The 24846-nt window shown below is 40.6% G+C and overlaps 1 protein-coding gene across 1 annotated transcript in view; it reads left to right on the forward strand.

The window, feature by feature from the left end:
- c5 (complement C5) overlaps nt 1-24846 on the forward strand; it is a 131241-nt gene that overhangs the window by 69536 nt on the left and 36859 nt on the right. The window contains exons 25-29 of the mRNA XM_043720297.2: nt 2399-2477; nt 4703-4862; nt 7881-7973; nt 9151-9322; nt 16571-16770. Coding sequence (XP_043576232.2) covers nt 2399-2477; nt 4703-4862; nt 7881-7973; nt 9151-9322; nt 16571-16770 — 704 coding nt within the window. The remainder of the gene's footprint in view (nt 1-2398; nt 2478-4702; nt 4863-7880; nt 7974-9150; nt 9323-16570; nt 16771-24846) is intronic.

A 24846-nucleotide genomic window follows, 5' to 3' on the forward strand; every position in this document is an offset into this window, starting at 1 on the left:
AATATTGTATATTTCCCTTGTTCTTCTCAGATCCAGAAAGTTCAGGCCGATTTTCATCTCTCCTCATTAGAAAATCTAACCTGGGATAAATTCATGTCCCTTTTTCCAAGCCATTTTCATATATTGTAAATAATCGTGGCCCCACCACTCTTCCCTATGTCATTCTGCTTGTTACAATTTGCCATGCTGAAAATATCCCCCTTATCTCAACTCTCTTTTATAAATTAGCCAATATTCTATCTTTGCTAATATAATACCCCCATACTATGGGCCCTTCTTCTGTCAAGTAATCTAACATGGAGTACTTTATTAAAACTGTTTTGGAAATACAAGTATATTACATCTACTGGTTCTTCTTTATAGATCCTGCTTACTATCTCCTCCAAAAGAACTCTAATAAATTTGTCAGGCAAGATTTTCTCTTCATAAAATTAGAATAACTCCACAAAGGTTGATATCCTGTCACCAAGTCACCCTTTATTTGCACTTGCACAGTACGTGAGACTGACCCAACTGACGGCAGAGAACTAGTTCCTAGAGTGAGCAGAACTCCTGCCATTCCTGCTTACATCTGTCAGACAGGACTCCCTGATTGGCATATTGTCTGTGGCCAACACCTCCAGGATTCCTTGTGTTGCAATAGATGCTTGCAATCGTTGTTCCTGTGTTTGATGAATAAACTCTATGCGCATTCAACTACTTTGAATGTGCATCCACAATGACTAAAACATTGAACCCATGAAAGGCTAGCTTAGCTGATGTGTAACCAAGTCCAGGGTTTGCCCAGCCATTAACAGGAATGTGGGTGAAGTGCTGGCTGTAATTTTTGTCCTTGTTAGTACTATGTGCACTGCCCCACCAAGGTGGCAATGTCATCATCCAGTCACAACTATCTTCATTTTGGAAACCCCTGACTGACCTTGGAGGAGTTCAACCAGTATCTGTTGGTGACCTTTGTTTAACAATCATTCTCGCTCCCTGTAATAATTTGCGATCCTCAATGGTGATCTCATCTTAGCCTGTTCCTGAGGTCCTCAGCTTCACAAGTGCCAGTCTTCACCTAATTAGAAACATTCATACAATAATATAAAATGACTGAAAACATAAGGGCTCTAGGCCCTGTCAGTGTTTTGACAGTGGTACTGAAGACATGTGCTCCAGAGTTAGCATGCCTCTACACAAACAATTCCAGTAGTGCTCCATCACTGGTACCTACCCAACAATGTGGAAAATTATGCTGTATCTTCTCTCCATAAAAGGCAGGACAAGTCTAAATTTGCCAATTAGTGCCTCAGTCAATTCTTAATTAACAAAGGTGCCAGTACCTACAAAGCAATAGCCTACTAACTGATGCTCATTTTGAGTTCTGCCAAGGCCACGCAGAACCTGATTACAACTAATCCAAATACGGACAAAAATGGTGAAATCAGAGGTTAAAGCTGCCAACTGGATGTAGTCATACACAGCACAAAGAAAGGTAGTTTTGGTTGTTGGAGTCCAATCATTCCAGGACATTGCTGCAGATTTCCTCAGGATAACGTCCTGTGCTTGATCATCTTCAGCTACTCAATCAATTACCTTTTCTCCACCTTAGCAATAAATTGTGCTGATAATTGCACAATGTTCAAGTCAATTCATGATTCCTCAGGTATTGAACTACCTCCAACATAAGAGAATCAAACCATTTTCCCTTTGATCAATGATATTACTATTGTTGAATACCCCACTATAATATCCTTGTGGTTACCACTGACCAGTAACGTAGTTGGACCAGCAATTTAAATACTGTGCCTACAAAGTAGGTCATAAGCTGAGAGTTCTGTGATGTATAACTCACCTCCTGACTCTGGAAAGCCTTTCCACCACTTAAAAGGAACAAGTCAGAGGTCTTTGGAATTTTCCTCACTTCCTTCAATGGATGCAGCTCCAACAACACTAAAGAAAGGAGATTCCATCCAGGACAAAGCAGCCAGCCTCAATGGCTTTCTATCCAACACTTTCAGCATTCAGTCCACTACAGATTCATGGCAGCCGCTTAGCAAGGATACATCACTGCCTTTCAAACCCACAACCTTTACCACCAGAAGGACATGGGTGACAGATGCATAGGAGCACAACCACCTGGAAACTATCCCATGACCAACACATTATCCTGACTTGGAACTATATCACTATTCACTATTTCTTCATGGTTGCTGGTCAAAATCCTGAAATTTCCATCCTAACAGTGTATGTATACTGCAGCATTTCCAGAAGATGGCTGGAACTGGCTTCTGCCACCTTTAAGGGCATGGTTCATTAATTTCTGGTCAAGGATGTGAACACTACAGACATGAATAAGAGAGCACTTTTTTTTTTGATGGACAGCTGTTAAAATTTAACTTTTGATTTTGTATAGGCATTACAAGTATTATGTCCTTCCAGACCAAAAATGTATATTCGTATAGCATGTGGAAAGATCGAGAAGGCAGTACCTGGTAAGCTATGCTGAGGAAAACTACTGATTTTCCCAAAAAGGAGAATTGGTGTTTTGATCATACTAATTGTCAGGATAAAATTTAATTATTGTTTGAAAAACATTGAGTTTGATAAAACTAAAAACATGTATCACAGTTTATGATATTATTGTTCAAAATTATTCTTTTCACTTTCAGTTATATAGTGCACATCTAATATGTCTAGTTATCTGAATATTTAAATCACTTCTAAGAATAATTCGGGTGAACAGCAGTATTTCTACTTTACAAAAGTTGTTTCAGCTTTTAAGATTTGGTAGTGGAAAAATATCTAGCCAAAATTAAAGTTATCAATTGGTAGTCTCCATCAGAAAAACAATTAATAAGAAAATAAAATTGCGAATAGAACAACATTGATGTAAAAATACTGTGGCATAAATGTCATCTGTGTAAGATATTAAAATTGTGAAATATCCAGAAGTTCTGTAACATACTAATTTCAGAACAAGTTGCTATGATATACGGAAAAATGTTTTAAATTTGGAACCATAAGAGCTGTGTAGGGAAGTGATTTATTTCACAATATTTATTGATGCATAAATATCACACTGTCTTTGTAATTGTGTTCCACTCTGCTGTTGGGACTGAGCAATCATTAGCGTTTTGGCAAGATGGGAATAAAATTGTACTATAAAACAAAAAGATAAAGGAGCTAGAGGAAATCAATGAACCATAGTGGAAAAAAAAGGAAAGGAGAAACTGAAATGGAAACCATTATAAAACACCTGGGAAAAATAATCTATGATAAATGAAGGCATATAAAAATGGGAAATTTAATGGAAAATACTTCGCTCGTGTGCAGAGAGAGAGAGAGAGAGAGTTAACATTTTTGGTTAATGGCATTTTAGTCAGACACTGCTCAACCTGCTGATTATTTCTGTCATTGTTTGTTCTTATTTGGATTTCCAGCACCTGCGATATTTTGCTTTATATGTAAAGGCACTTTAGTTTTATATTCTCTCTCGGCACTTTCCTGTGCTGTTGTGAATTGAGGTAATGGCGTAACATAATAATGCTAATTGCACTAATGCAGACTGTATCCTAAGTGGGACATTGTGGGACATTAACTATGGTTTGAGATTCATTCACATCATCTGCATTGCAATCTTGCAGTGGAAGTTGCCCATTAAAAGTAGGATACAAGTTACCACTTAATTTATTTATTAAGTTTGAGATAATCTTAGAATCATTGCAATCTACAGCATGGGAAGAGGGCATTTGATCCATCCTGCCAGTACTGGTTCTTTGAAAAACGAGGCAACAAACTAGAATTCCGGTTCTCCTCACTCCTGTGAAACTTGTGAAACAGTGAACTCTTGTGAAACAGTGAACTCACCAGTATACAAGCATTTCATCACACCAGAATCTGTGCTTGTTACTCTTTAAGACATATGGTGATGTGCCATAGAGGAGAAAATGACAATATGGGTATGAAATTGGTTCAGTAATCAGAAGCAGGGTAAATGTTTTTCACCCTGGAAACTTCCCAAGAGTCAATTTTGGTTCCTTCAGTGCTTATATAAAAAATATCAGAATCTGGATGTATGAAGCAGTAATATACAATTCATAGAAAATACAATGTAATAGTTTGTGATCAAGGTACTTGTAGACTTCCATTTAGTGAATTATGCATTAGAATGCCAGATGAAGTTCAATGTGGAAAAGTATGAAGTGATTTTTTTTGGAAGAATAATATTAAATGGAAGTATGATATAAATTGTATGATGGTAATTGTATGATTTTAGATGTGCATTGATACTTTGGTGTCCATATCCACAGATTGTTGATAAAGATTGTTAAAAAAAATCTGGGTTACTGGTGTTATGGACAGGAGTGAGGAGAACCGGAATTCTAGTTTGTTGCCTCGTTTTTCAAAGAACCAGTACTGGCAGGATGGATCAATGCCCTCTTCCCATGCTGTAGATTGCAATGATTCTAAGATTATCTCAAACTTAATAAATAAATTAAGTGGTAAATAAATTAAATAAATTAAGTGGTAACTTGTATCCTACTTTTAATGGGCAACTTCCACTTCAAGATTGCAATGCAGATAATGTGAATGAATCTCAAACCATAGTTAATAGGAAAGAAATCCCATTAGTACAGTGTAGTAAGTCCGTGAATGAAACACTTATATTTTGCTTTCACCAAATGAAAAATAACAGTGACTGTTACTTTGTTTCCAGGCTAACAGCTTTTGTACTGAGGGTGTTTGCACAAGTTAATGACTACCTAACATTGGATGAACAATCAATGTGCAGTACAATTACATGGCTCATCTCTAATTGTCAGAACTCGGATGGATCATTTCGAGAGCTTTCCAATTACGTGCCTGTACGATTTCAGGTTAGTTTATGGATCTTGAGGCTGTTTTTGAACTATTTGAAGTTGAAATTTCACTCATTATCCACAGCAGCTTTTAATATTAGTGACATTATAAAACTGATTTTATTTGGAATTTTAAATATTCTAAAGGGAACAATACAATCATTGAAGTATTTAACTTTGAAATCAATGTTGCAGCTGTTAAAGTCCTAAACTTTTAACAGCCACTTGATAGTAGAGAACTTAAATATTACTTAAATGAGAGACTTATGGAAATATTTTGTCAGACACTCATTAAGATAAATACAAGAATCCCAAACTTCAGACAAACAATTCCCGCAATTTATATTTTGGAAGACTAAGGTACTGATTGTAAGTACACTCTGATTAGCCGATGCTTTGCCAGGGAGAAACCAACAGGGGACCACAGATTCTCGGGTAATTTAAAAAAGACACAAAACATGAATAGATACAATCATAGAATCCCTTCAGTGTGGAAAGAGGCCATTTGGCCCATCGAGTCTGCACCAACCCTCCGTAGAGCAAACCCCACCACCTCCAACCTATCCCAGTAACCCCGCATTTCCCATGGCTAACACAACTAGCCTACACATTCCAAGACACTACTGGACAATTTAGCATGGCCAATCTATCTAACTTGCATGTCTTTGGACTGTGGGAGAAAACTTGAGCATCTGGCAGAAACCCACACAGAACATGCAAATTCCACTTGCGTTGGAATCAAACCCAGGTCCCTGGCACTGAGGCAGTAGTGCTAACCACTGAGCCACTGTGCTGACGTTCTGTTCCGGCATATAAATATAATTCTCTTGTAGCAAGTGTAAATGAGCCACATTACATGCTTGACTTAAATTGGTTGTTCGTGCCCTAGTAGCATATTCAGGATTCTTGAGTAAGTCATGCTCAATTGCTGAATCACATTTAGGAGTAGGCATTTTGTTTTGGGTTATACAAGTGTGGATGAAAACAGTCTGTACTGTGCAACTTATGATCAACTAAAGAATAGACATTTTTGGAATGTTGTGTGCAATTCTGGTCTCCCTCCTATAGGAAGGATGTTATGAAACTTGAAAGGGTTCAGAAAAGATTTACAAAGATGTTGACAGGTTGGAGGGTTTGACCTTTGGGAGAGGTTACATAGGCTGGGGCTGTTTTGCCTGGAGCATCGGAGGCTGGGGGGTGACCTTATAGAGGGTTATAGAATCATAGAATCTCTGCAGTGTGGAAACAGGCCCTTTGGCCTAACAAGTTCACGCTGATCCTCCACAGAGTAACCCATACGACCCATAACCTTACCCAATTATCCTATATTTATCCCTGACACACACACCTAACCTACACATCCTTCAACACTATGGGCAATTTCCCATGACCAATCCACCTAACCTGTGGGAGGACACCATGGCACCAGAGGCAACCCACGCAGACACAGGGGAATGTGCAAACTCCACACGGACAGTCACCCGAGGCTGGAATTGAACCTGGGTCCAGGTGCTGTGAGGCAGCAGTGCTAACCACTGAGCCACCATGAGGGGCATGGATAGGGTAAATAGACAAAGTATTTTCCCTGAGCTGGGGAGTCTAGAACTAGAGAGCATAGGTTTAGAATGAGGGGGAAAGATTTACAAGGGACCTAAGGGATAAATTCTTCATGCAAAAGGTGGTGCGTGTGTGGAATGAGCTGCCAGAGGAAGTGGTGGAAGCTAGTACAATTACAACATTTAAAAAGGCATCTGAATAGGTATATAAATAGGAAAGGTTTAGAGAGATATGGGCCAAGTGCTGGCAAATAGGATTAGATGAGGTTAGGAATGTGGTCGGCATGAACTAGTTGAACCAAAGGGTCTGTTTCCATGCTGCACATCTCTATGACTCTAAATATCTGTGCATTTAGTCTGACGCTTACAAGACAAAAAGTTTCAGCAATATGTCTATCTTTATAACAGTATCTAAAAGTATTGTTCTACCAAATGTGAGAAATGCAATATTCAATGTACTGTACTTTGCAATTAGATGATTGCAGATTTAATTTTATAATAGTTGGCCAAAGGATAGAGGCAAGAAAATCCCACCCTAGTAAAACTCAAACATCCTTATGAAAAATCATGAATTTTGACTTCATTTGCTATTGCTGGAGATGATAATTGGGTTTGAGTCTATTGATGAGAAAGTGAGGTCTGCAGATGCTGGAGATCAGAGCTGAAAATGTGTTGCTGGAAAAGCGCAGCAGGTCAGGCAGCATCCAGGGAACAGGAGAATCGACGTTTCGGGCATAAGCCCTTCTTCATAAGCCCTTTTCCAGCAACACATTTTCAGCTTTGAGTCTATTGATGTTGTACTCAGGCTTAATAAAAACATAGTTTTCAGGCTGTGATTTTATTTTTTAAAGAGAATCTATGTAACTTCAGAAATATATTTCTGTTACACTTGCTGTATTGTGGATATGTGTCAAATGAAAATAGGATGAGACTTGACTCTTATCCACAGTTCTGTTAATATTGTGTGCACTCATATAAAAATTACATCTTTGGAAGCCATGAAGGGCTGATAATGTTCCTGGAATTTCAGCAAGATTCAACACTTACTTGAGGAGATGGGGTAACACGGAAGAGAAAAATGACCCCAAAATAAACTGATTTTAAAAATCTACTGATAAACAATAATTACATCTTAGTCCATTAAAAATAATTATATCTAAGAGCAGCAGAAATTACTCTGACCACCTGAAGGATTGAAACTGCATTTAATTGACAAATGCAATTTATTAATGAAGAGCCATATTCTTAAGGGCAATTAGGGATGAGCAGAAAATGTTCACCTGCCAGTAGCATTTAATCCTGGACATTCAGTTTTAAAGAGCCAGGGCACAGAGGAAAAAATAGTCTAAATAGTTCTACTGAAAACAGTTGGAAGGCCATCCTAACAAGCATAGACATATTGTGGTAATATTATTATGCAAATATTAACACTTTCAATTTGTTTCATGCATGTTAAATAACTTCCTACATTTTATTACAGGTTATACAGGATGAAACTAAGGAAAGAACTATGTATTTGACAGCATTTACAAGTATTGCCATTCAAAAGGCTTTTTACACATGTGGAACTGAGGTGAGCAAAGAAATGAATGAAATGATGCCAGCATAATGTACTATTTGATTCACTTGATTTGCATGATAATTAATTCCAAGATATTATTGTGCATTATTCAATGAATTAATGTACACAACAGTGTAATACTGATTGTATTTCACAGCACATTGGTATCAGCCTGGGTTTCATTTTTAGCAGTGAAACAATAGTGTTCGCAGGTGACTGTGAAGAAAGCTGCCCACAAAAATCTAATGATTTCTGTGGTATTGATTTCATTGACATTAATCTGAATCTGGCACCAGGTCATGGGGATCTCCAGGTGTCCAAATGCAGTGATGTCAAAGAGGGTAAGCTCAGAATGGAACAATTAGACATTTAAAATGATAAAGATAATTTACCATGACAATACTTGTCATGGCTTACTACTCCATTTGAGCATCAGTAATATGTTATTAATGAGTCATTTTCAAGGGTTTTTTTCCAGTGATATTACAATGTAAAAGTTCATCAGTTCAGTGATGTCTAAAGATGTGTTATATGAAAGGATTTCAGTAGTGCAGTCTGAAAAGGAACACTGGTAGCAACATTTGGATTTCTACATTTAACTGCATGCACCTGGACTTCGGCAGTTCTGTCGATAGAGAAGGAATGTTTCATTATCGTTACTACTGAAAATCCTGGCCAACATCTCAGGTTGATAATCTACATCTCCACGGATTATTCCTAATGTTGAGTATTCACTTGATTTGCATGATAATTAATTCCAAGATATTATTGTGCATTATTCAATGCTACCTTTATGACAACTTTTCTTAATGTTTGCATTTAGCCAGCAAGTAAGACAGAGTCGTAAAGTGTGGCACTGGAAAAGCACAGCAGGTCAGGCAGCATCTGTGGAGCAGGAGAGTCGATGATTTGGGTATCAGCTCTTCATCAGTAAAGTGATGTTCCTGATGAAGGGCTTATGCCCGAAACATTGACTCTCCTGCTCCTTGGATGCTGCCTGATCAGAGCCACACTTTTCGACTCTGATTCTCCTCACTTTCACCAAGAAAGACAATAGAATGGAAGACATTAAAAAAGTAAATACATTAGGCTAAGTGAGTCAAGATACTAGAAAAATAAAATCTGTTGACTAAATAACCAGTTTTTTTCCTTTTTTATATTCTTAAAAATATCATCTGATTTATTTTAGGCAGCTAGCAAATCAATACTTAAAGCTGATGAGTATTTGTCATACCATTTGGAGAATGTGAAAAGTACACTTGTTTTAGCAATAACTGCTTATGCACTGGCATTGAAAAATCAAAATTCCCGCTTCGCTTATCGAGCCTTGGAAAAACTGAGGAACGAGGCCTCTGTAAAAGGTAATGTGTCTGTCAAAGAATTCAGCAAGAACGCAAACCGTTTGCCTAGTAACTAAAGAAGAACTAAATTGTTTACAAAATTGAAAACCAAGTAGGGGTTAAGGACAGAACACAGAATTTCAAGGGGTAGGACTTTAAGTTTCAAAGGTTGGTATTGGGCTTCCTGTTATTCACAAATTTTATTAATAATTTGGACTTGGGAATTGAAAGTACAATGACTAAATTTGTGGATAACACATTGTGGGCTTGTCATTAATAAAAAGGAAACTTGTAATAAAATAAGATGTCATCAATAAACTTGCAGAATGCGAACTTAATGGCATATTAATTTCAAAGTAGATAACTGTGAGGAGATGTAGTTGAAAAAATAAAGAATCCCCCTTCTGCCTGGATAGTATTGGTCTAAATGGAATAGAGGAGCAAAGAGAATCTGGGATACAGATAAAAATGGAAAGACAGAGATCAACAAACCTATAAAGCAAAGCAAACTAGTGGTGATATTCACTTCTAGATGCTGGAATCAAAAGCAAGGAGATCAAGTAAACTTTGTTGAGACAACATGTGGAGAACTGCTGCATATACTTGAGTAAAGATTGATCTCATGTAAAAATCTATTCTTGGCTAAGAAAATCTGGAATTTTCCATATATCTGGTATACAAGTTAACCCTGGTTCTTCACACAATTCACACTAATGTTAGGCTATGGATTCCTTAAGTTCTTTATCGAATGAGCGCTGTAATTAATATTCACTTTTTGAATGGCTGTCGCACTCTGCTCCGGGACTCCAACCATAGAGATGTACAACATGGAATCAGACCCTTCAGTCCACTTGTCCATGCTGACCAGAGATCCCAACCCAATCTAGTCCCACCTGCCAACACCTGACCCATATCCCTCCAAACCCTTCCTATTCATATACCCATACAGAAGCCTTATAAATGTTGCAATTGAACCAGCCTCCACCACTTCCTCTGGCAGCTTTTTCCATACAGAAACCACCCTCTGAGTGAAAACGTTGCCTCTTAGGTCTCTTTTATATCCTTCCCCGCTCACCCTAAACCTATGCCCTCTAGTTCTGGACTTCCCCACCCCAGAGAAAAGACTTTGTCTATTTATCCTATCCATGCCCCTCATGATTTTATAAACGTCTATAAGGTTCCCCCCTCAGCCTCCAATGTTTCAGGGAAAACAGCCCCAGTCTATTCAACCTCTCCCTATAGCTCAAGTCCTCCAACCCTGGCAACATCCTTGTAAATCTTTTCTGAACCCTTTCAAGTTTCATAACATATTTCCGATAGGAAGGAGACCAGAATTGCACGCAATATTCCAACAGTGGCCTAACCAATGTCCTGTACAGCCGCAACATGACCTCCCAACTCCTGTACTCAGTACTCTGACCAATAAAGGAAAGCATACCAAACGCCTTCTTCACTATCCTATCTACCTGTGACTCTACTTTCAAGGAGCTATGAACCAAGGTCCAAGGTCTCTTTGTTCAGCAACACTCCCTAGGACCTTACCATTAAGTGTATAAGTCCTGCTAAGATTTGCTTTCCCAAAAATGCAGCACCTCGCATTTAGCTGAATTAAACTCCATCTGCCTCTTGTCAGCACATTGGCCCATCTGGTCAAGATCCGGTTGTAATCTGAGGGAACCCTCTTCGTTGTCCACTACACCTCCAATTTTGGTGTCATCTGCAAATTTACTAACTGTACCTCTTATGCTCACATCCAAATCATTTATGTAAATGACAAAAAGTAGAGGGCCCAGCACCGATCCTTGTGACACTCCACTGGTCACAGGCCTCCAGTCTGAAAAACAACCCTCCACTACCACCCTCTGTCTTCTACCTTTGAGCCAGTTCTGTATCCAAATGGCTAGTTCTCCCTGTATTCCATGGGATCTAACCTTGCTAATCAGTCTCCCATGGGGAACCTTGTCGAACGCCTTACTGAAGTCCATATAGATCACATCGACCACTCTGCCCTCATCAATCATCTTTTTTATTTCTTCAAAAAACTCAGTCAAGTTTGAGAGACAGGATTTTCCACGCACAAAACCATGTTGACTATCCCGAATCAGTCCTTGCCTTTTCAAATATATGTACATCCTGTCCCTCAGGATTTCCTCCAACAACTTGCCCACCACCGATGTCAGGCTCACTGGTCTATAGTTCCCTGGCTTGTCTTTACCACCCTTCTTAAACAGTGGCACCACGTTTGCCAACCTCCAGTCTTCCAACACCTCACCTGTGACTATCGATGATACAAATATCTCAGCAAGAGGCCCAGCAGTCACTTCTCTAGCTTCCCATAGAGTTCTAGGGTACACCTGATCAGGTCCTGGAGATTTATCCACCTTTACCAGTTTCAAGACATCCAGCACTTCCTCCTCTGTAATCTGGACATTTTGCAAGATGTCACCATCTATTTCTCTCCAGTCTATATCTTCCATATCCTTTTCCACAGTAATTACTGATGCAAAATACTCATTTATTATCTCCCTCATTTTCTGCGGCTCCACACAAAGGCTGCCTTGCTGATCTTTGAGGCGCCCTATTCTCTCCCTAATGTCCTTTTGTCTTTAATGTATTTGTAAAAATCCTTTGGATTCTCCTTAATTCTATTTGCCAAAGCTATCTCATGTCCCCTTTTTGCCCTCCTGATTTATCTCTTAAGTATACTCCTACTTCCTTAATACTCTTCTAAGGATCTATCCTGTCTATACCTTACATATGCTTTCTTCTTTTTCCTAACCAAACCCTCAATTTCTTTAGTTATCCAGCATTCCCTATACCTACCAGCCTTTCCTTTCCCCCTGACAAAAACATACTTTTTCTGGATTCTCGTTATCTCATTTCTGAAGGCTTCCCATTTTCCAGCCGTCCCTTTACCTGTGAACATTTGCTTCCAATCAGCTTTCGAAAGTTCTTGCCTAATACCGTCAAAATTCTCCAATTTAGAACTTCAACTTTTGGATCTGGTCTATCCTTTTCCATCACTGTTTTAAATCTAATAGAATTATGATCGCTGGCCCCAAAGTGCTCTCCCACTGACACCTCAGTCACCTGCCCTGCCTTATTTCCCAAGAGTAGGTTAAGTTTTGCACCTTTAATTTGATAGCAGTATTTAAATAATTGGTAACTAATTATACAAGTAAAATAGCTATTTCCTTTCCAACAGGAAAAAAAGGTTCAGAAGATAAATTTGTTTAAAATATATTCTTGAATGTGACGATTATGCACTTAGTAATTGCTTAGTATTGCAACAATTAAATGTTGCTAAAAGACAACAAAATGAGTCCAAGAAATTCATCTTGCACTCATCAGGGCAAGGATGCAAGAAAAAAACTTGGAGAAAAGAGTACCAATTTATACAGCAAAAGTGATGCTAATTGATTGGGACATCATTGGCATAGATACACAGCAAGAACAGTTAACTGTCATTATTAATTCCAGACCAGGCAAATAAATTCTGATTGGTCTGTATATTGCCATGGAAATGTAGCTGAGCTTGACAGCCTACATGATCTTTTCATGACAAAAGTGCAATGTACATATAATTCCTTTTGTCTACATAAAACAGAGTCCTGTGTTTTTATATATGTAGCTTCTAGCATGCACAAACACATCACACTGCAAGCCAACTAATTATCTTAAATTGCTTTCCAGTGTAACTCAGCATAGTTCAGATTATTTAATAAAGTGAAGTCCATTAGCAGAATCACACCTGATGTGATACATGGTGTTCAGAGACTTACACAGGACTGTCTGGTTGAGCACAATTACCATTAGAACATAAGGTACATGAACAGAATTAAGCCACTTAGCTAATTGAGTTTGCTCCACCATTAGATCATGGCTGATATGTTTCTCAATCCCATTCTTTAAATCAAGCAGAAGAAAAAAGCCTTCTGGGGGCCCAGGTTTAAGTACCACCTATCTCAGAGTTGTGATAGCATCTGAACAGGTTGACTATAAAATATATAATAATGCCCTGATTGTGTAAACTGTAAATCCACTTTCTTCCTAAAAACAATTGTATGGTGTTCCATGTCCAGTTTCGTTTGGACATTTTTCATAGATGTCCTGTTTGTTAGTATGAGTATTTCACTTGAGTCTACATCTGTGCTGATAAAGTGGTTTATGCCAGATATATCACATGGAATCACCACTTTATAGTGATAACAGCACATTGTTATCCCCAAAACTGAAACAGAACTCTCAAATTTCTTAACTTTCCTTTTGTTCTGATTATTTAAAGAATCTGGATTTCATTCTAGTTAATCCACTCCATACATTGTGGATATGCATCCACTGTCCAATAGTACAATTCAATGAATTGGCAACTAAAATATTCTTCATTACTGGGTTGAATCTTCTTATAACTAATACAATTACTAGTAATTCCTTCTGGCTGATCAGTATCACAATATTCTCCTTCCAAATCTTCTGTGCCATGTGTAACTTTGAAAACATTGTTGCTCAGTTTAGAGCAATTAATTGCATAGTGGTACTTCAAGTCATTGCAACACTTGTTGACTTTTCCTCAGCCATTCTTGGGATTCATGTTTATGTTATAATTCTCTAATTCTTGTCATTTGCTGTAAGTGCCAGAGATATCTCTATCCTCACTTCCTTTATTTCTGTTTCTCCTTCATATTGCTGCTTTTGGTTTATTTTGGATGGTTCTTGTGTTATTGCTGAATATCTTATTTGAGCCCATGAAGCCTGAATGAACTTTTTCTCAAGGATTTTTAAAATTTGCTCAAAGCATGTGTTTCTAACAATTTAATACCAGGAGTCTATTCATGTTCAAAATCTTAGCACATTCCAACAATTTAAAGGCAGCTCTGAATTAAGAATCTCCAAATGTAATTTTCTGCAAGCTTGCATATAGTCTGTTAAATTCCATCCGATGTTCCGCTGTTGAATAACCATCCTGCTTTGTAAATCTATCAAAATCTGACATTGCATGCAATTCTGGTCTCCTTCCTATTGGAAAGATGTTGTGAAACTTGAAAGGGTTCAGAAAAGATTTACAAGGATGTTATAAATGTTGGAGGATCTGAGCTACAGGGAGAGGCTGAACAGGCTGGGGCTGTTTTCACTGGAGCGTCAGAGGCTGAGGGGTGACCTTCTAGAGGTTTACAAAATTATGAGGGTCTTTTTTAGGATAAATAGGCAAAATCTTTTCCCTGGGGTCGGGGAGTCCAGAACTAGAGAGCATAGGTTTAGGGTGAGAGGGGAAAGATATAAAAGAGACCTAAGAGGCAACTTTTTCACGCAGAGGGTGGTACGTGTATGGAATGAGCTGCGAGAGGATGTGGTGGAGGCTGGTACAATTGCAATATTTAAGAGGCATTTGGATGGGTATATGAATAGGGAGGGTTTGGAGGGATATGGGCCGGGTGCTGGCAGGTAGGATTAGATTGGGTTGGCATATCTGGTCGGCATGGACAGTTGGACCAAAGAGTCTGTTTCTATGCTGTACATCTCTATGACTCTATGACTAGGCCTCATATACAGTTAATACATTGTCATTTTCATAACATTTGACCATAACTTTTAATAGATTATTCACATCTTCCTCATAGTCTAATTTGAACTTGTGGCTCTGCAGATTGATTCTGCTTCTAGTAGGAAGCAAAAATGTGAATACTATACCTTCTTCTTTGGGAAGAACATAACCTATGATTATGTACTTACTTCATCTTCCATTCGTCGTAAAGTTTAGCTTCACAAACCAACATTGGGAAGTCATTTCCTGATACTTTGCACTTGGTTTCAATAATTCTTCTTCAGCATAACTCCAGTTCCAGTTCCTGCCTGTAAACTACTCTGAGTATCCATTCATCACTGTTAAGCAACCAGCCTCTGCTCTTAATGTCAATTTAGATCCGAGTCAGTTGGTGAGATAGAAAGATAAACTTTATTCACTAAGAAAGGTATGAATTGCTCAGTCATATAACTCCTTCTACACCCAATTTCATTTGTAATCAGAAAATTAACAGCCACTACCTCTCTTTTCTAATAAAGATATTAATAAACTTAAAAAATGTGTTTATCCAGACATTAACAGGTCATCACTGGTAGAAAGGGGATTGTAAGAAAGTGAATGACAGACCCCTATAGGATCACTCCAAAAAACTCAACACGGCTCTACTCTTGGATTCCTCATGTGGTATTGCCCTTACCTAACATTAGCTGAGTCCCTTAAGCTCACTTATGGTCCTCAGTTAATGTCCCAACAGGAGGATCACCTACAGAGTGATTAAATGCCCACCCCATCGTTCAACTCAGTAGTGGAGGGCTTTAAATTCTGCCCCATAAATGTAATTTGTTAACTATTATAAATTTAGGAATCTACTTGCAGAGCTTCATGTAGACTTGAAGAAGATATCTTGTTGAAACAAGAACAGTAAATGCTGAAAATACTCAGCAGATCAGCCAGTGCCTGTGGAGAGAAAGTTAATATTTCAGATCAATGTGTTTGATCAGAATTGTGAAAAGTTAGGGATGGAATACATTTTCAGCAAGGGTGAATGAAACCAGGACAAAAATGGGGTCTATGATAGGGTGGAATGTAGGGGAGATTGAATCACAGAAGAGTTAGTCTTACAGGACCAGCAAGAGTGGTGATTGAGTAAGAAAAGAAACAAGGAGAAAATAAAAGAAAAATCAAGAAGTGGAAAAAGAGGAAACAAAATGATTGGCAGAGTTTACAGTTTGACATTATTGAACATACCTCATAATTGCCTTTTCTTGGCTCTAACACAAAGAGGTACTTTTTTCTCCCCCATTTTATACTTGTCAAAAATTGAGTTTCATTCTTCTCGACCATAATGATGGAAGTAGAAACATTCATAGTGTTGCACTGCTGGACCTCTTTTGAGGTTGATATAGCTAACTTAATTGCACCTTAGCTGCAATTTCTTGGTGCTGATGCTGGACGATTGAAATCAAAAGGTGTTCCTGTTTGTCTTTGGCATTTCTCATTTTGATAAGGATAAAATAAACCCTCTGCATTCAGTAAAAGAAAAGATACTTGAAAATACAAAGTTGGGAATGATTAGAAAACATTTAAAGATGCATAGAAAATCTTTCAAAAATGGCAAAGCTTGAGAAACAGATGATCCATTACTTTTAAGAAATGATGTAAAACTGGGCAAATTTTAGTATGAAAGACTAACTTGCATAGAAAATGTTAAGGTTTTGCAAGTTAGACTAAGGTTTGCTATTCAACAGGAAATCCCCCATCACATCGATTCTGGACAGACATTTCCAAAAATTCAGTTTCTTCAGTTGAAGTAACAGCACGAATAGTAGAAACAACATCATATGCTCTTCTGACTGTATTACATTCCACTGATAAAAGATATGGAAATCCCATTGTTAAATGGCTCACAGAACAACAGCGTTATGGTGGAGGATTTCATTCAACCCAGGTAATGCACTTATTTTTGCAATATCTTTTACAGAAATATGGCCTAACATTATAGTTATATAATTTGTGTAAGACTTAAAGAAAAGCAATACCATTAGAACTCTTCTTTTTAATTCAGTAGTCGGAATCAATTATGCTTAAATTAATTGTCTTTTGGTTTTATTAACGTAGTAAATGTGTTGATTTTAAATGCTTACACATGATATCACTCACAGCGAGTCAAAAATATACTTTTCTGCATTTATCCTTTGATTTGAGGATGACATCTACGTAGAGTTGAAGATTTCTGCCACGGGTTTTCTTGTGTCTGAACATGTCAAGAGCACAGGTTTTTGGCAAATGAAGCTGAACATTCCAGGCAGTAGTGGAATCCAGAGTGCAGAATTTTCTCATTTTCTTTTCCTCTCTGCCATCACTCTGCCTCATCATTGGAACTCAAGATGTGAGCCAGGTTGAGGGACAAATTACCATTCTAAATGATTGGTAACAAAATCCTCACAGTCATTAATGTCATAGAATCATAGAGGTGTACAGCATTGAAACAGACCCTTCGGTCCAACCCGTCCATGCCGACCAGATATCCCAATCCAATCTAGTCCCACCTGCCAGCACCCGGCCCATAACCCTCCAAACCCTTCCTATTCATATATCCATTCAAATGCCTCTTAAATATTGCAATTGTACCAGCCTCCACCACTTCCTCTGGCAGCTCATTCCATACACGTACCACCGTCTGTGTGAAAAGGTTGCGCCTTCGTTCTCTTTTATATCTTTCCCCTCTCACCCTAAACCTATGCCCTCTAGTTCTGGACTCCCTGACCCCAGGAAAAGACTTTGTATATTTCCCTTTCCATGCCCATCATAATTTTGTAAACCTCTAGAAGGTCACCCCTCAGCCTCCGACGCTCCAGGGAAAACAGCCCCAGCCTGTTCAGCCTCTCCCTATAGCTCAAATCCTCCAACCTTGGCAACATCCTTGTAAATCTTTTCTGAACCATTTCACGTTTCACAACATCTTTCCAATAGGAAGGAGACCAGAATTGCATGCAATATTCCTACAGTGGCCTAACCAGTGTCCTGTACAGCCGCAACATGACCTCCCAACTTCTGGGAGAAAGTGAGGTCTGCAGATGCTGGAGATCAAAGTTGAAACTTTATTGCTGGAACAGCACAGCAGGTCAGGCAGCATCCAGGGAACAGGAGATTCGACGTTTCGGGCACAGGCCCTTCTTCAGGAATGAGCAGAGAGTGTTCAGCAGGAGAAGATAAAAGGTAGGGAGGAGGGACTTGGAGGAGGGGCGTTGGAAATGTGATAGGTGGAAAGAGGTCAAGGTGAGGTGATAGGTCGGAGTAGGATGGAGGCGGAGAGGTCAAGAAGAAGACTGCAGGTCAGGAAGGCGGTGCCGGGCTGGAGGGATCCGGCTGAGACAAGGTGGGGGGAGGGGGGGATGAAGAAACTGGTGAAGTCCAAGTTCATCCCCTGCGGTTGGAGGGTTCCCAGTCGGAAGATAAGACGCTCCTCCTCCGACCGTCGGGTTGTTGTGGTTTGGCGGTGGATGAGTCCAATGACCTGCATATCCTCGGTGGAGTGGGAGGGGGAGTTGAAATGCTGTGCTACAGGTTGGTTGGGTTGGTTCGTCCGGGTGGCCCAGAGGTGCTCTCTGAATCGCTCCGCAAGTAGGCGGCCTGTCTCCCCAATATAGAGGAGGCCACACCGGCTGCAGCGGATGCAGTAGATGATGTGGGTGGAGGTGCAGGTGAATCTGTGGCGGATATGGAAGTTTCCTTTGGGGCCTTGGAGAGAAGTGAGGGGGGAGGTGTGGGCGCAAGTGTTACACCTCCTGCGGTTGCAAGGGAAGGTGCCGGGAGTGGAGGTTGGGTCGGTGGGGGGTGTGGATCTGACAAGGGAGTCGCGGAGGGAGTGGTCTCTACGGAAAGCTGATAGGGGAGGGGAGGGAAATATATCCTTGGTGCTGGGGTCTGTTTGGAGGTGGCGGAAGTGACGGCGGATGATGCGCTGTACATGGAGATTGGTGGGGTGGTAGGTGAGGACCAATGGGGTTCTGTCCTGGTGGCGGTTGGAGGGGCGGGGCTCAAGGGCAGAGGAGCGGGAAGTGGAGGAGATGCGGTGGAGGGCACCGTCGACCACGTCGGGGGGGAAATTGCGGTCCTTGAAGAAGGAGGCCATCTGTGTTGTACGTATTTTGAACTGGTCCTCCTGGGAGCAGATGCGGCGGAGACGAAGGAATTGGGAGAATGGGATGGCGTTTTTACAGGGGGCAGGATGGGAGGAGGTGTAGTCCAGGTAGCTGTGGGAGTCGGTTGGTTTGTAGTAGATGTCCGTGTTGATTCGGTCGCCTGAGATAGAAACAGAAAGGTCTAGGAAGGGGAGGGAGGAGTCCGAGACTGTCCAGGTGAATTTGAGGTTGGGGTGGAAGGTGTTAGTGTAGTGGATGAACTGTTCAACCTCCTCGTGGGAGCACGAGGTAGCGCCGATACAGTCATCAATGTAGCGAAGGAAAAGATGGGGGGTGGGGCCAGTGTAGTTGCGGAAGATGGATTGTTCCACATATCCTACGAAGAGGCAGGCATAGCTGGGGCCCATGCGGGTGCCCATGGCTACTCCTTTCGTTTGGAGAAAGTGGGAGGATTGGAAAGAAAAGTTGTTCAGGGTGAGGATCAGTTCGGTCAGTCGAAGGAGGGTGTCGGTGGAAGGGTACTGGGTGGTACGGCGGGAAAGGAAGAAGCGGAGTGCTTTGAGTCCTTCGTGATGGGAGATGGAGGTGTACAGGGACTGGATGTCCATGGTGAAGATGAGGCGTTGGGGACCGGGGAAGCGGAAATCCTGGAGGAGGTGGAGGGCGTGGGTGGTGTCACGAACGTAGGTGGGGAGTTCTTGGACTAATGGGGACAGGACCGTGTCGAGGTATGCCGAGATGAGTTCGGTTGGGCAGGAGCAGGCTGAGACGATGGGTCATCCGGGGCAGTCAGGTTTGTGGATTTTGGGCAGGAGGTAGAACTTCTGTACTCAATACTCTGACCAATAAAGGAAAGCATACCAAACGCCTTCTTCACTGTCCTATCTACCTGCGACTCCACTTTCAAGGAGCTATGAACCTGCACTCCAAGGTCTCTTTGTTCAGCACACTCCCTAGGACCTTACCATTAAGTGTATAAGTCCTGCTAAGATTTGCTTTCCCAAAATGCAGCACCTCGCATAGTTCCCTGGCTTGTCTTTACCACCCTTCTTAAACAGTGGCATCGCGTTAGCCAACCTCCAGTCTTCCAGCACCTCACCTGTAACAATCGATGATACAAATGTCTCAGCAAGAGGCCCAGCAATCACTTCCCTGGTTTCCCACAAAGTTCTAGGGTACACCTGATCAGGACCTGGGGATTTATTCACCTTTACCCGGTTCAAGACATCCAGCACATCCTCCTCTGTAATCTGGACATTTTGCAGGATGTCACCATCTATTTCTTTACAGTCTATATCTTCCATATCCTTTTCCACAGTAAATACTGATGCACAATAGTCATTTAGTATCTCCCCCATTTTCTGCAGCTCCACACAAAGGCCGCCTTGCTGATCTTTGAGGGGCCCTATTTTCTCCCTAGTTACCCTTTTGTCCTTAATGTATTTGTAAAAACTCTTTGGATTCTCCTTAATTCTATTTGCCAAAGCTATCTCATGATCCCTTTTTGCCCTCCTGATTTCCCTCTTAAGTATACTCCTACTTCCTTTATACTCTTCTAAGGATTCCCTCGATCTATGCTGTTTATACCTTACATATGCTTCCTTCTTTTTCTTAACCAAACCCTCAATTTCTTTAGTCATCCAGCATTCCCTTTACATACCAGCTTTTCCTTTCACCCTAATAGGAATATACTTTCTCTGGATTCTCATTATCTCATTATCCCATTTTCCAGCCGTCCCTTTGCCTGCGGATATCTGCCCCCAATTAGCTTTCAAAGGTTCTTGCCTAATACTGTCAAAATTGACCTTTCTCCAATTTAGAACTTCAACTTTTAGATCTGGTCTATCTTTTTCCATCATTATTTTAAATCTAATAGAATTATGGTCACTGGCCCCAAAGTGCTCCCCCACTGACACCTCAGTCACCTGCCCTGCCTTATTTCCCAAGAGTAGTTCAAGTTTTGCACCTTCTCTAGTAGATACATCCACATACTGAATCAGAAAATGTCAATATTGTGATTCTTCAAGAAGAGTTCCAGGGTGTATTTTAAAGGTTTTTTTTCTTCGTTCTCCCTAAAACATTAACTATCTGAGAGCTAGAAATCCCAGAACTTCACAGGGATTGGACTCAGTGACCATTCCATCAAAGTTATTTTTCCTGAATACTTGTAGACCTGACTTAAGTACAACCTTGGTGTCCTTTCAATGGTCCTCCAATTGAATAAACAAGATATGCTTATGAGGGTGGTGTAACTAGAGATGATAAGTGATTTCAGAAGCAAATTAGATGGATAGATTGAAGGGAAATAAACTTGTCGACTTAGAGGATAGAACAGGAATTGGGACTAATTCATTTACTCCACAGAGAGCCGTCATGGTGTTTGTTGTGATTATAATGAGATCGGCAGGCGAACCTCATAGAATATGAGTTCCCTGATTGGACCAGATTAACGGCCCCAATTAGGGAGCCCCAGCTGACAGATAATAACAGGCAGGTCAGGCATCCTGTTCACTCTGAAAGCTGGCTTTGAGGAAGCTGTACACTTGTAAATAGAGGGTGACTGGATACTAACCTCTGTGGAGTTATTTCAATGGCAGTGAGAGAAAAGGACACTCCTGCAGAAATTCCCAGTCATCTTTGAATTGGGGTAAGCATTTCTGGCATCGTGCTGTTGTTTGACTCGCTTAATTCTGCCGAAGACTGGATCTTGTATGCGGAAAGAATGCTTTTTTTCCCTGGGCAAATAACATTGGGGCAGATGAAAAGTAATGAGTAATTCTTCTAATAGCTTGTGGACCTGCAGCTTATTTGGTTTTTAGGAGCCTAACTTTCCTTGAGGCACAAGAAACAAAAACCTTTCAAGAGGTGATGGATTTAGTTAAAGAATATTACAACACCACTTTCCTAATTCTGAGATGCTATTGGTTTTACTCGGCAATTTGAGAACCAGGGGAATCTGTATTGGAATTTTTGATTAGGTTACGGTGACTGGCAGAGGAATGTGACTTTGGTTTAACCCTTAATGAGCTCCTGAGAGACTATTTGGTATGTGGGATTAATAATGTAACCATACAAAAGTGCCTAATAGATGAAGTCCAACTGGACTTCAAAAAGAAATACAACTTGCTTTATCATTGGAAAATGCGGAGAGTGGAGTTAATGCATTGCAGGGTATTCCGATGGAAGTGGAGAGTCTTGCCAATCCAACTGAGCTTGGGGAACACCACTTGAGTAAAGGCAATTGCATAGCCTCACTCAGGAGGAATCCTGAACAGAAGGACTCTAGGTCAGCCACAGCAAAAATCTAAAACAAAGCCAAATCTCAGCCAAACAGTTAAAATTTTCTTCAGGATCTGGGCTGGCAAGCCATTGTAGTTGCTGCCAGTATGCAAATTTGAGAGCAAAAGAATCCCACTGGACCTATATTGACTAAGAAAGCTCATAGGCAGTATCCAGGAAAGTGCACACCCTTGAAAGCCCACCTATATCTGGTTGGGGACACTTTGTCGCTTAACAACATCCAAATCAGAACCAATCAAAATAAACGTCTGTTTAAATGGTCACCCACTTCTAATGGACATCAATATGGTGCAGTCGTTTTAGTGATCGCAGAACCAATCTTTAATGAAATTTGCTCTGGACTCCAAACCTTAAATTTGTGCAAGACCTCAGCTAGACTGAGAATCCATACTGGAGAACCTTTACAAATTCAACTTTGGGGTACATCTTTGATTCAAGCCTCTTATGAGAAGCAGCTGGTTCAGTTACCACTGATTGTATTAAAAGGCTAAGACCCAAGCTTGATGGAACAAAATTGTTGAGAAGGATTCACCTCGTTTGTTCAACATTTTTCGATTAGCAAATGGCAGCCTGAGTGAAATCTTAATTAAATACCCAGAAGTTTTTAATTGAGGTGTAGGGACAATTAGAGGAGCCAAGGCCACCTTGCATGTTGACAAGAAACAATTTCACGATTCTGCAAGGCCTGCCCAGTGCCATTTGCCTTACCTGCAAAAGTAGAGGCAGAAATCAAAGTTGGTAAGCAAAGTAATCATCAAACCAGTCCAGTTTGTGGAATGGGCAGTATCACTCATACCAATTGTGAAGCCCGATGGATTGGTTCACTTTTGTGGGGATTTCAAACCAACAGTGAACTGCTTTTCACAACTGGATAAATACGCAATCCCTCACATACAGGATTTGTATGCAAAGCTTGGGGAGCAGGGCTGTTCTTCATGAAGCTGGATATGAGACATGTGCACCTACATTTGCAGCTGGATGAGAATTCCCAGAAATATGATACAGTTAATACCTATGAGAGTTTGTACCAGTTACAAGACTGCCACTTGAAATATCGTCAGCATGTGTAATTCTTTAGATCTTGATGGAGAGCATTTTACAAGGTCTACCCCAGGTCGCCATTTATGGCGATGATGTGCTAATAACAGGGAAGACCAATAAAGAACATCTGGAGAACTTGGACATAATTCTTTGATGTTTCTCCCGGGCAGGTATATGCCTTAGAAGGGCAAAATGTGTCCTCCACACACCCCAAGTGACCTAGGCAAAAGTGAACTGTGCTTTTCCAGCACCACATTTTCGATCCCAACTGACCTACTTCAGTTAGTCATCAAGACCAGGTTACACGGGTTGGAAGATAAAGTGAAGGTGATCCAAGGTGCCCCGGCTGCCATGTCAGTACCTGAACTTGGGTCTTTCCATGGGCTGGTGAACTATTATGCAAATTCATATGTAACCTGGCCTCCATCTTGCCATCTTTGCATCAATTCATAAAAAAAGGGTCAGCTTTGGAAATGATTGCATAGCCAAGGCATAGCCTTCAGGGAAGTGAAGAAACAGCTATTATCCTCTAAGGTGTCGGCACATTGTGATCCCAAATAAGACCTGGTATTGATGTTCAATGCCTCCCTGTGCAGGACTAGGGTAGTATTACCTCTATGTGGCCCATTGGAATGCCCAACATTGTATGCATCCAGAACTTTGGCTAATGCAGAGTATAAGTACATCCAGATTGAGAAAGAAGGCTTGAGAGTCATATTTGGAGTCAGTAAGTTCCACCAATACGTTTACGGGCATGGATTTGTAGTAAGAACAGACACAAAGCCAAGAAGCTATGTCTGGTGGCCAGGATTGGATGTAGACATAACTGCATCAGTGAGGCAGTGCCCAGAATGCCAGCAAGGACAAAAATTACCATCAGCAGCTCTGCCACATTCATGGGAATGGCTGGGTAAACCCTGGACTCAGTTGCACATCGACTGTGCAGGTCCTTTCATGGGTTCTATGTTTTTAATCATTGCAAACACTCACTTAAAATGGCTGGACGTGCATAGAGTTAATTCATCAAACATGGGGACAACAATAGAAAAACTGCTCGCATCTCTTGTGATACATGGATTCCTGGAAGTTTTGGTCACAGATAATGGGCTATCTATTACTAGCAGGGAATTTAAGTATTCCCTAAACTTGAATAGCATTCTTTGTATAAGGACATTGATCATCCAATGGTCTGGTAATAACAGCAGTCCAAATTTTGAAGGCAGACTTAAACAAACAGCCTCAAGCTTCATGAGATACCGAAGTGTCCTGGTTCCTATTTGATTATAGGACCCCCTCATGCAACTACAGCAATAGCTCCACCAGACAGCTAAAATACGATCTTCCCAGACCTCAGGGAGGTGGGGGAGTGAAACAGCATCAGGAACACCCATTGTGGATACACAATTCTACTAAGTGAGACAGACAGTTTACTTTCGGGGATGACATTTGGTGGAGTAACAATGGGACTGTCTCTGCATGGGTAAGAGGCATGGTTGATGCCAGGTCAGGTCCAGTGACATATAAAGTTTGAGTAGATA

This window comes from Chiloscyllium plagiosum, unplaced genomic scaffold (genome assembly GCF_037043375.1).
Source record: "Chiloscyllium plagiosum isolate Xiang-an unplaced genomic scaffold, Cpla_swu_hap1 HiC_scaffold_21, whole genome shotgun sequence".
Lineage (NCBI taxonomy): Eukaryota > Metazoa > Chordata > Chondrichthyes > Orectolobiformes > Hemiscylliidae > Chiloscyllium > Chiloscyllium plagiosum.